The sequence below is a fragment of the Geotrypetes seraphini genome, chromosome 3 (assembly GCF_902459505.1).
Source record: "Geotrypetes seraphini chromosome 3, aGeoSer1.1, whole genome shotgun sequence".
Classification (NCBI taxonomy): domain Eukaryota; kingdom Metazoa; phylum Chordata; class Amphibia; order Gymnophiona; family Dermophiidae; genus Geotrypetes; species Geotrypetes seraphini.
The window spans coordinates 220,337,436-220,349,556 of NC_047086.1; the positions used below are offsets into that span (position 1 = coordinate 220,337,436).

General features: G+C 39.5%; 1 protein-coding gene across 2 annotated transcripts in view; it reads left to right on the top strand.

Annotated features, from left to right (window-relative positions):
- Positions 1-12,121, top strand: part of PRKAG1 (protein kinase AMP-activated non-catalytic subunit gamma 1) — a 67,641-nt gene that overhangs the window by 25,191 nt on the left and 30,329 nt on the right. For both annotated transcript variants that reach the window (XM_033939108.1, XM_033939107.1), the window contains exon 3: positions 4,855-4,961. In XM_033939108.1, the coding sequence (XP_033794999.1) occupies positions 4,890-4,961 (72 nt within the window). In that variant the 5' untranslated portion in view covers positions 4,855-4,889. The remainder of the gene's footprint in view (positions 1-4,854; positions 4,962-12,121) is intronic.

Sequence of the window (12,121 nt, forward strand, 5' to 3'; positions counted from 1 at the left end):
GCCTAGTTCAATCTTTAATATTATTTTCTGATTCTAAATCTTCTGTGTTCATCCCACGCTTCTTTGAACTCAGTCACAAAAGCGCCTTAGAAACCAACATTCCCAGAAATCTCAAGCCTCTACTCAGCAGAAGTCAGCTTAGTCTCTTTGATGTGCTTCTAGAGAGCTTAGCCCACTGTTAGGTCTATGTTACCTCTTCCTCATCCCATCAGAGGTCGTATCGCCCACTACCACCAATGTTGGACTCTAGTCACCACAGACACTTGGGTTTGGCAGGTGGTGAAATAAGAGTATGTTATTCACTTCTGAGAAGTCCCTCCAAACAGTCCTTTTTCAATTCCCAGCAGATGTCCCTTCTTCAAGAACTCTCAAACCTTCTGCAACTCAGTACCATCGAACCAATAGGTGGGCCAGGGGTTCTACTCCAAGTACTTCCTCATACTGAAAAAGACGGGTGGGGTGGAAGTCTATGACCAAATCTCGACCTGCAAGCTCTCAACAAATATTTAGTCAAAGAAAAGTTTCAAATTCTCTCTCTAGAGACATTATACCCACTCCTGGACCAGAACAACTGGCTTTGCTCTCTAGATCTCAAAGAAGCATACACACACATCCCCAGTCTACAATGCCACAGACAGTACCTCAGATTTCAAATAGAACAACAACATCCTCAATACAAGGTGCTTCCCTTTGACCTAGCCTCAGCACCCAGATGTTCAGTGTTTAGTTGTGGTGGCTGCAACACTCCGCTTTTACGGCCATACCAGGCTTATACAAGGAATCATGTGAAAATTCTTCAACAGAGAACAGTCATAAGGGATCAGTATCTAGAAAAATGCATTTACAAATAACTGCGTTTTAAGTAATTTTCTAAAACTGCCATTTTCACAGCATTTTCATAATTGGCTGACAAGTGAGTTCCACAATTTAACTGGTCCCAACATATTTTGGATTAGCATTTGTTTTCAGTAAAGCTACATTTTCAGAATGCAGAGATCTATTTGGTAAATAGTTGGTCATCCTGCTCTTAAATAGTTCAGGTATGACACCCATACAAGAATTTGCCTTCAGTGCTGGATTATCTTCTCCATCTCTCTGACACTGGTCTAAAAACCACCTCAGTATGTATCCATCTCAGTGCTATCAGTGCCTTTCATGTACCTTTGAATAACAAACCTCTGGCTATACACCCTTTGGTATCTTGGTTCATGAAAGGCCTCATGAATGCAAAGCCTCCAAGTCTCCTCCAGTTGCTTGGGACCTCACCACTTTGATGAAGCCTCTATTTGAGCCACTTACGACTACTCTCTTGGAAAGTGGCCTTCCTTATTTGTATCATGTCTGCATGCCGAGTCGGTGAATTACAAGCACTTGTATCTGATCCACTTTACACAACTTTCTATCATGATAACTATTCTTCACACTCATCCAAAATTCCTACCTAAAGTAGTTTCTCAACCAGTCTAGTATTGCCTGTCTTCTTCCCAAAATCTCATTCCCATCTTGCTGAAGCTGCACTCCACACATTGGATTGTAAACATGCTTCGGCTTACTACCTGGATTGAACCAAGCCTCTTAGAACTTCCACTCAACTGTTCCTTTCATTTGATCGTAGCAGGCTAGGAATTCCTGTAACCAAGAGAACAATCTCTTACCATGGTTAGCGGACTGTATCTCTTTCTGCTATACTTGGGCTGGACTGCCAATGGAAGGTCGGGTAACATCCCACAAAGTAAGAGCAATGGTTGCCTCAGTGTCTTTTCTCCATTCCACTCCCAATGAGGACATTTGTAAAGCAGCTACTTGGTCCTTGGTTCATGCTTTCACATCCCATTACCGTCTAGAACAGTGTCTCTCAAACTGTTACCGGCACGCTAATTGGAGCAAATGTTTTTCGTGGCACATTATAATTGAAATTATAAAATTGCAAAAACAACAAAAAATTAAATTTTAGAGTTATTTCTTTAAAGTTCTTTAAGCTATGTATGACTAATTGTAACAATGGTGAAACTAGATAGAATAGAATTGCTAATCAATGTGATGGATGTTCTTATTTCTGAGTGCAAATTAACTCAAAACATAGCTCACTAGTCGACAAACACAAATTTCATCATCCACCATCCACAGTCATTCTCTTTTTTAAAATTTAATTTCTGTCAGAGCTGAAAATCCAAATTTGCAAAGATAAGATTCAAATGGTAACAAAGCCTTGATTGCTTTGTTGTTAAAGTTAGGATAACTACTGCATAAAAAATAAAATTATTTGCCTTTATTTTCAAGGACCAATCACATCATAGAATGATGCTTGTCTGGGCGGTTGTATCCTTACGCACATGGACTCTCATAACATTGACAGATTCTTGCATTCTGTGGCCACTGGACCCTCGCCTAGTCTGATAGCGCCCTAAGTGGGCCACAGGAAAACTGCTCTGGCGTGCTGCCCAATATGGAGGCAAGCCCTACAGGCAAATTATCAAACAAAAGAGTCAAAATGAAAACCAGGCAATTAGTCATAAATACAATGAGGTGCATCCAACCCTTGCCAGATTATTGTTCAAGGGATTTTTTATTCCTCAGTTTTGCAAAACAAGAAACAATAATTAAAAAAAAAAAACTCAAGGCAAAAATCGGGATATACCAAAGTCCCTGTGCCTCAGCAGTTTCAGCTAGGCCTCGCCTGGGCCTAGGCCTTATTATGACCCTAGAATCAGGCCTTATTCAAAACGGAGTTCAAATCCAGATATCACAGTGCATTAACATTGCTTTCCCAAAACATAAATGTAAAAGAAAATGTTCGGAAGGCCCTCAGCTCTGCTCCTGAGCTGGGGCAGGAGAACTGTCAAGTTTGTCTTCAAGCTATATACAGCATTCAAATAATCCCACCCAAGATCTTGACAAACTTCTCCCAAAATACAGTTCTCAGTTCCAGCGAATTACTGCATTCAAACAAACAAATATAGTTCCATAAAGCAGAACATATCCCAAGCAAAGCAAACTGAGAGCACCAACAACAGTCCTTCATGAAACACCAAAAAGAGCCCTGCCCCTGCCTGGGGCCTTGAATTGGGCCTCAGCAGTGCTGTGAGCCCATGTAGCAAAAAGGAGAAAGGAAAAAAAAAACCCAACTCTTTCAAATTAAGCCACAGGCTGTAACACAAGCCCTGTTAATTGTCCATGCAAAAATCCAAAACAGCATTTAAAAAAAAAACAAAAAAACCCAGTTAAGAGCAGTAGCTAGATATGGAAACTTCAACTGTAGGGTCATGAACAAAACAAGCACAGTTTTAGAGCTCAGTGGGCCTTACAAGCAACACCTATTTCCATGGCTTCAGGTTCTGGAAATACCTGTTCAAAAGTCTCCATTTCTTCCTCTTGAGGTGGGGCCTCAGCTTCCTGGCATGGAGCTATCTCATCCACCTCCATAAGTTCCAGATTATTATGTTGCTCTGGTCTGGCTGGCTGCTGAGCAGTGGAGAGAGAGAATCATTCCCCTTCCTTGTCCTCTCTAACTATGGAGAAACTGTTGCTGGCTTTTCAGTGTGTGAGCCCCACCCTGCTCTCTGTGGGCCTTCACTGCCCAGAGGCTCCCTTGGGCTCCCCCTGTGGATATTTGAGTAAGTGCAAGGTATTCTCACAGGGGCATTTTGCCTAAACCTAATGTTAACAGGTTGGAGACAAACCTTGCAGAGCTGGGCTGAGTCTCCATTTCCTCTACGTCTGAGCTGTCAGAAAGAAACTCATCTTCAGCCAGGTTCTCCTTAGTGTAATCAGGGAACCTAGGCTGCTGTGCTTTACATGGCTTGGGAACAACTTTCCTGGCCTTAGTTCTGCCTCTCCTGGGGCTTTTAACTGGGAACATGTCAGTCACAGAGTCTGACTGGTCACAATACACAACATAAATGTCATCTATTCTAGTGTATACTTATGAAGGGAATTTTTAAAAGTAACAGTCTGGAATCTCTTGGGGCACACAGTTTGAGAGACACTGGTCTAGAATCTCACTCCAGACGAGATAGTTAGTTCGGCCAAACAGTTCTACAAAATTTATTCTCCATATAGATGCCAAATTCCCTCTATTTACTTATTAGCTAGGGAGTGCCACATGTGAGAATATGCTGCCTGCTTGTCTTGGGATAAAGCACAGTTACTTAACCTGTGATAGTAGTTAACCAAGGACAGCAGGCAGATATTCTCACAGACCACTTGCCTTCCTAGTTGGCTGCTTCTTTTTTTTTTTTTTTTTTACTAAATTGATGGTCCCACAAGCTGACATTGGGTGTGAAGGCTCTCACACATGCATGGTACGGGCCGTCTCGAGACTTCTCAAGAGTTAGTGATACTACACTTTAGGACTGTCCATACCAGGCTCCATGGATTATGTCATCTACATGTAAGACTATCTGCCTGCTATCCCTGCATAACACCTGTTACAGGTAAGTAACTGTGTTTTATCACTAAACAGTGCTCCAAATTTAGCAGTTTCTTACTTGATTCGCATGAGGACTCTCCTGACATCCCTTCTCTTGGAATGTTAGACTCCCACTGAACCGCAGCTGTGCATGAGTAATCTTGAGACATGTCACAACAAACACAGACTTATTTCAATACGCTTGCTACTTTCTTTCATATTCAGGTAGATAAGTGTTTTATTTAAAATAAAATGGCAATGGACATGACTGCTGTTGTGATTCGGTAAGTGTTGTCCTGCAAAAGACTGAGAAATGTGGAGTATTTTTTCTTCATTATAGCATAAACCCTAAATGGTACTTCTGTATCAGTCTGTCCCTGGCTTTTTTGGCCCTTTTGCATAAGGAAGGTCCAAGTCTCAGCTGGTCTTGTTTCTGTTCTATACAGCCCTGGAGTCTGATGACAATGTTTATACCCGGTTCATGAAGTCTCATCGATGCTATGACCTGATTCCCACCAGCTCCAAGCTGGTTGTGTTTGACACCTCTCTGCAGGTAAGACAGCATCCCCTATATCCCTCTTTGGATAAGGCCACAACATGCAGCCATCTCCTTTTCCTCTAGGAAGGACAGCAAGAAATAGATTATGCTAGGACTCTAAGGGCCATCTTGTCTATGCAGAATCCTTTGAGTTGCAACACTCTAATCCTCAGCATGCTGTAAAAATTTAGAAATATAAATGATATTAGCAGAAGTTTATAACGCTATGTCACACACATTTGATTTTTTACTTTAGTAATTGTCCAGTGATGCCCAGTATTTCAAAATGGGAAAAACAATGTTATGAAGAAGCCACAGCTTTGAAATATATTTCCTTTTGAGACATAAGTGATCCCACCATTCATACATATTTAGTTTAGTATTATCTTTCCAGTGAGAAACAACTAGGACAGCCAAGGCTGACCTTATATTGAGCAATTTTGTATGGATATCCTGGATTCTTAATCTTGATGTTGGTGAATGTAATATACAAGGAGACGCTGAAAAGTTCTCAACCAACCAACTTCCTAAATTCTGAGCGTTATTTTGCCACTGTGGCTGGAAAGAGTGTTATCTTATTTTCTTAAATGTCAATAATGAAATTCTATGATGATCTTGCCGGTAATTTGTTACCAACTGGATATGTTACCAATTTATTTTCAAGGGTTCTTTTACAAAAAGTTAAATATATTGACAAAATTTATTTGGCTAGGGAAGAAAGCAAGATTTGCTTTAGTATCTCTACAAAAACCAATTGCGGAGGGTGGGGTAAATTTTCCCAAGTTTTATAGGTATCATCAAGCCTATATAATGCGTCAAGGTATGTATTGGATCCTCCCTGAGCTCTTAGAACATTATCCAGACTGGCTATTTCTTGAGTGGAAAATCATGTCCCCGCTGAGACTGTCTCATATATTTATTTATTTATTCAATTTTCTATACCGTTCTCCCAGGGGAGCTCAGAACGGTTTACATGCATTTATTCAGGTACTCAAGCATTTTTCTATTAAGTATTAAAATACCTAGGTACGCTAAGGATAATGTGATTTTATTGGACACATGGAAAACAATTAAATTTATTGATAAGTTAACAGATGTTCCCATAATAAAGTCTACTTTGCAGTCCTTATGGTTAAACTCCAAGATTCAAATAGGCGATGCTGGGATCGCTTGGAAGAATTGGATGCAGGCAGGTATTCAGACATTAGATGACGTTATGTCTAATGGAAATCTGCTTGATTTTTCACAATTGCAACAGTCATTTGGAATTTTAAAATCTCAACAATATAGGTGGTTGCAATTGAAGCAGGCTATTCAGAGTGGCTTCCCTGAATGGAAAAATTTTAAAACATATTTTAGCCTGCAAATCCTTTGCTACCAAACCGATTTAGTAGGCTGCTCAGTGGTACAAATTGATTTCTGGATTTTTTAATAAAATGCCAAAAAATAGTCTTAGAGACATCTGAAGCATCGAGATAAAACAGTATATTTTTGTGTCTCGTTGGCCACGAATTTGGACTTGGAGATTGAAATGTACAGCATCAGCATCTATGAGACAAACGTGGTTATTTTTGTTACATAGGATTTTCTGGACCCCCAGTTCGATTAAATAAAATGGATAGTTCAAAGTCTTATAGATTCTGGTATTGTCATATTGGTATAGGGACTTTGGATCATCTGTTGTATTTTTGTCCGTTTATATTACTATATTGGAAGTCAATTTGGGGACAAATAAATTTAGTTCTAGATTCAAATATTCCAATGTCATATGAAGCTATAATTTGTGGAACAATTTTATATGTGAAACCAACTCTAGACAAATATAAGAGTCGTCTATTTATGATCCTAACAGGTATAGCCATTCAATTGATTACAAGTAATTGGAAAAACCATGATAGAATTAATTATACATTTTGGTGGGTGAATGTGTGTACTACATACAGATACGAACAAATTAACGCAGAGTGCAGGGGTATTTAATAAAATATGGAGCCCATTGACTAAATTTGTAAAAAAATAATAATGTATTTTCATCATATCTTTTCTTTGGTTTATTTATCTTTACACATCCAGGGGGGTGGGGGGTTGGAGGGAGGGGAATAAATATTGATAGTGATATTTGGGTAACTTTATTCTTCATTTGTATTATATATTAGGATATATTATGATATTATTATATGCAGGAAAATGAAATTATTGAATGATATTTATGTTACCTGTATAGATAATAGTGTAATATCTAGTGTTCTTTCATTTGTATGACACTGTTTTTGATTAAAAATCAATAAAGAATTAAAAAAAAATAATGAAATTCTATGTTTTGACATTGTTTCAAAAAAATGTAAAGAGGAACCAGAGTAAAAAAATACACTAACTCTTTCAATAAACTCCAGTTATATATTTATGCTGGAAGCAAAAACTGCCTGACCCCTATTAGCAGACACTCATTCACTGAATTTATTATGAAATCCAAACATAGGGGAAAAGACCTCAGAAGCCATGGGGCAAAATTTGCACCGGAGTTATGAAGGGGAACTTAGGTTGCTCACTGTCTCCCCCCCATGCTTCTATCACTGGCCAAAAAAACCCCTGTGTGCAGCTTAGAATTAAACTAGATTTTCAAAGTTCTTATATAAAATTCACAGTGTGTCTATACAAAATAACAATAGTAGAAGAGCTAGCAAGGCTTATCTTATCTTTTTAATCAGACAAGACTCCTTAGGGAATGCTTGCTCCTCCATGTCTTCTCACTTCGTTTTTGCCGTTGATGGCCAACGTTTCATGATCCAAACAATCTTTGCATCTGGGCTCTCGAGGGGAAAAACACGGTGAGCCGTATTGTGCATCAGGTCGGCAAATGCAGTCGCTGCTAAAGTGGTCAAAACTGGTTTAGCGAGGATCACTGTCTTCAGTGTATCTGACCATAATTTGGAGTTGGTAGTAGAGGAGAAGGGTATAGATAAGAGGGCTTGCCCAGTGAACGGAGTTCACATGGAAGAGTGTCGGGAGGGATAAAAGGAGAGATACTGAGGAACTGCAGAATGAATACACTTGTAAGTCAATCAGAGGAGTTTTAACTGTATGCAGAAATGAATAGGGAGCCAATGAAGTGACTTGAGAGGGGTGATGTAAGTATAGTTACTGGCGGAACATGTCGTGCAGCAGAATTTTGAATGGAATGAAGAGGAGAGAGATAGTTACAAGGGATAGTTATTTAAAAATACCATCATGGAAGCCCGGACCAGATGTATTTTACATATCAGAAAAGGTGGAAAGAAGAGGCAATGAAAGCCAGCGTGGTTAAAAGGTGAAGTGAAAGAGGCTATTAGAGCCAAAAAATACCCTTTAAAGAATGGATAAATGATCCAAATTAAGAAAATAAGAAACACAAGCACTGGCAAGCAGGGCAGGATTACTTCTTCGAGGGCCCCTAGGCACACAAGTACATTGGACCCCCCCTCCCCCGCTAGCCCCACCCATTCCCTGCCCCGCCCCCATTTATTTACCTGTTTTCTTATTTACATCTTTATTTCCACTTGTACTTCTTTTTTCTTTTATTATAAAATTCAAAACAAATAACAAAGATACCAGTGCCAGTGTACAGTTTTAGTTCTATGTAAGCCACATACATCTCTGAACAAATCCCCGCTTCCTTCCCTTCCCACCTACTTGCCCAGAACTTTAACTCAGAACCCTTTCCATACATATATAAAAGTGTTCAAATGCTTTGTACAGCAGTAATACCAAAACATGTATATATTAATAACAAAGTTTGCAATTCCTCTCAACTGCCTCACTCTGTCATCCAACTTTAACCCAGATGTATAAACAACCAAATCTGTAACTCCTTTGGTACATTCCACTCCATGTATGTTAATTTGTAACAAAACAAGGCAAGCGGTCCACACAAAAAAATCCAACGTGGAACAAAAGAAGATCAGCAGACAATAAGGAGATCCAAATCAGGTTTATTCAAGAAGCTCCCAGGAACCATGCCTGTTGCATTTTGCCAAACAAGGCTTGTCAATGCTAACAGAAAACCATGTCTTTCATCCCCACAGGACACAGAACCATCTTCACCCAGTATGGAATAAGTAATCACAAACTAAACACCCCCCTTTTTTTTTTTTAACACAAAAGCACAGAAGAGGTTTTTAGCGCTGGCTGGCGGGCTGAATGTTCTGCTCTGTTCTGACTATTATAAGAATTCTATGACCATCAGATCAGTGCAGAGCTTGTGCAATGCTTGCTTGTGCTACAAACCGAAGGTACAGTTTAGGGGGTGAAGAAACAGTGGTGCATATTCCCCAATACTGAACAAAATATAAAGATAGCAGATGTCCGTTCCTTGGACACCATCTTGCGGTGTCCCTCAGGGATCACCCCTATCCCCTATTCTCTTTAACATCTATATGTCCTCCCTGAAACTCCTCCAATTATCCCCCTTGAAACAATCTACACATACGCTGATGACATCCTTGTCCTCCTTGAGACAGACCAAAACCTCACCAACCTCCACGAGAACATTACAGCTTTCATAATGAGACTCCATTCCTGGTCCTTCTCGGTACAGATGAAATTGAATGAATCAAAAAGAAAATTACTCTGGCTCGGCCCAAAATTAGAACACCTGCCCACCCGCTTCACACTACCCTCAGGCGCTGCACTGCAGCTTGAGTTCTCAAGCAAGGTCCTTGGCATCATTATCGATTCTTCTCTCTCCCTCAATGACCACCTCAACTCCTTGGATAAATCATGCTTTTTCAGCCTCCACATGCTGAGGAAAGTAAGATCCTATTTTCACCAACAACATTTCGCCGTCCTTGTCCAATCCATTATCCTCTCCAAATTAGACTACTGCAATGCCATCTACTTAAGCCTATCAAAAAAAAGTCTTCAAATACTCCAGCTAATCCAGAATACTGCAGCCAAGTTGATCTTTGCAAAACGCAAGTCTGACCATGTCTCCCCAATCCTAGCCAAACTTCACTGGCTCCCAGTGATTTCCAGAATCCAATTCAAATGCTCCTGCCTGGCTTTTAAGATCATTCACGGCATCCTTCCTCCCTTAATCCCACTATTTTATAACTCCTCGAGTCCTGACTCTACCAGACTTGCCCAAAGGTATAAATTATCCTTCCCCTCTCTACACTGTATTCGCTATGTAGGCAAACTGGGAAAATCCCTTCTCTTCATAATCACAGGTCTTTGGAACGACCTTACTACCCTGCTGCGGAATCTGGGCTCCCTCCAATTATTCCGCAAGCATCTGAAAACCTGGCTTTTCACTAAAATGTAATTCTATCCCCCCTTACTCTTCTATATATAAGTTCATGTAAACCTTTTTTTCCTTCTTTTCCTATATTTTAAGTTCTTGTAAACCGTGCCGAGCTCCACAACATCCGTGGAGATGATGCGGTATATAAACTTAAGGTTTAGTTTAGTAAATTTGAAAAAAGAGAAATAACAAATCACTTTACAAATTAACAAATAAAAATAAAATAAAAAATGGAAAATAAGATACCATTTTATTGGACTAATACATTTTTAATTGGCTTTCAGAGGTCAAAACCTCTTTCCTTAGGACAGTAAAGTGTACTGCTGTTACAGTATCCTGTCCTGACCTGAGGAAGAATTTGGCCTTTGAACGTTAATAAAAAATGTATTAAAATTAGTCCAATAAAAAGATCACTATTAACACATTTCTAACTTTTCTAATAGAGACCAATCAAGTGTATGTTTCGGAGTTGGCACCAAAACTGAACTTAAATCTAGGTTCAGGTTTAAAGTCAGACCTTACAACAAGATTCAGGTTTAAAATCTTTACTGCTCTAGAAAAGGGGAGCTTGGTTTTTTAAAGTCTTGTTTTTCTGCTTTTGTAATGTACTTTCTTTTTGTGTAAATCTATCCTATTAAATATTGAATTCCCCCCTTACCTTATGTATGATAATGTTTTGTCCTAGTCTGTGAATTAGTATGTGATATCCCTGATTTTTTTTTTCTTGTATACCACTTAGATGTTAATTAAGCAGGATATCAAATTTTAAATATACTTGAAACTTGAAGTTTTATAAATTCTGTGTGTGCTCTGCTCAGTGGAAAGGGAAACATAAGAATTGCCGAGAGAGAGACAAAATGGCAGCGGCGTGCTAACAGCTTGTCAGTTATGCTCCACCGTGCCTTGCTATTCCTAAGCTTATATCTTTTGGAAGAAGAGTGTTTTTCTCTTCCTCTTCATTGACGATGCTTCATACCAAACGCAAGGGATTTCTCCGGGCTGATCCCCCTTTGCCCAGTCAAGTTTCGCTGGAGCGTTTTCTCACCAGCTCTCTGGCCAGTTTTGAAGGGGGTAAGAGCCCAGCAGTGACTCCATTGGAGGGAGCCTCCAGAGCTATGGGATTCAAGATCTCACTCTCCCCTCCGGCTATCCATTTGCCACCTAAGCCGACTCCAGAGGACGTCGAGAATGTGGGCCCAGCACTCCTGAGTCCAGCGGCCTCACGCAGTGGGGAGCCCGACACCGCTCTGAGCACCGAGTTATCAACAAGTCCAGGAGCTCAACTAAGGTGACATTGGACAGCATTTGGCGGGTATTCCAGAAGCTTGAAGATGCATCTACAAAATCTGCCGGTGATATCAGTAAAATAGTGAGTAAATTGGATGACCTTTCTACCTCGGTAAATAATATGCAAATTGAAACTTCAGGCAAATTTGACCAAATTAATAAAGAAATTGCCACAGTTCAACAATCGACTGGAACTTTGATTAAAGATAGACTTTTCTTTTTAAAGAAGATTGAACAACTGGAAAATCATAGTAGGAGACTTAATCTTAGCGTTATAAATTTTCCTAAGTCTCTGCCTATTACTCCACTTGATATGTTTAAAAAGTATCTTATTGAGAATTTGAAATTTCCTCTTGAAGCAGTTCCTCCCATAAACAAAGTATTTTATCTTCCACAAAAAGTTGAATCTTCTTTACCGATCAAGCAAAATGATGGACCTCATTCTATGGATTTAAATAATCTGACTGATATATTGGAAACCACTCAAGAAAATATTGAATATTGTGGTACATTAATATTGTCCTTAATATTCGAATAAGATCTAAATGCTATAATGAGAACCTTCTTCCGACATTCTCAGGACCTATTTTTGGGCCAGATAATCTGGATT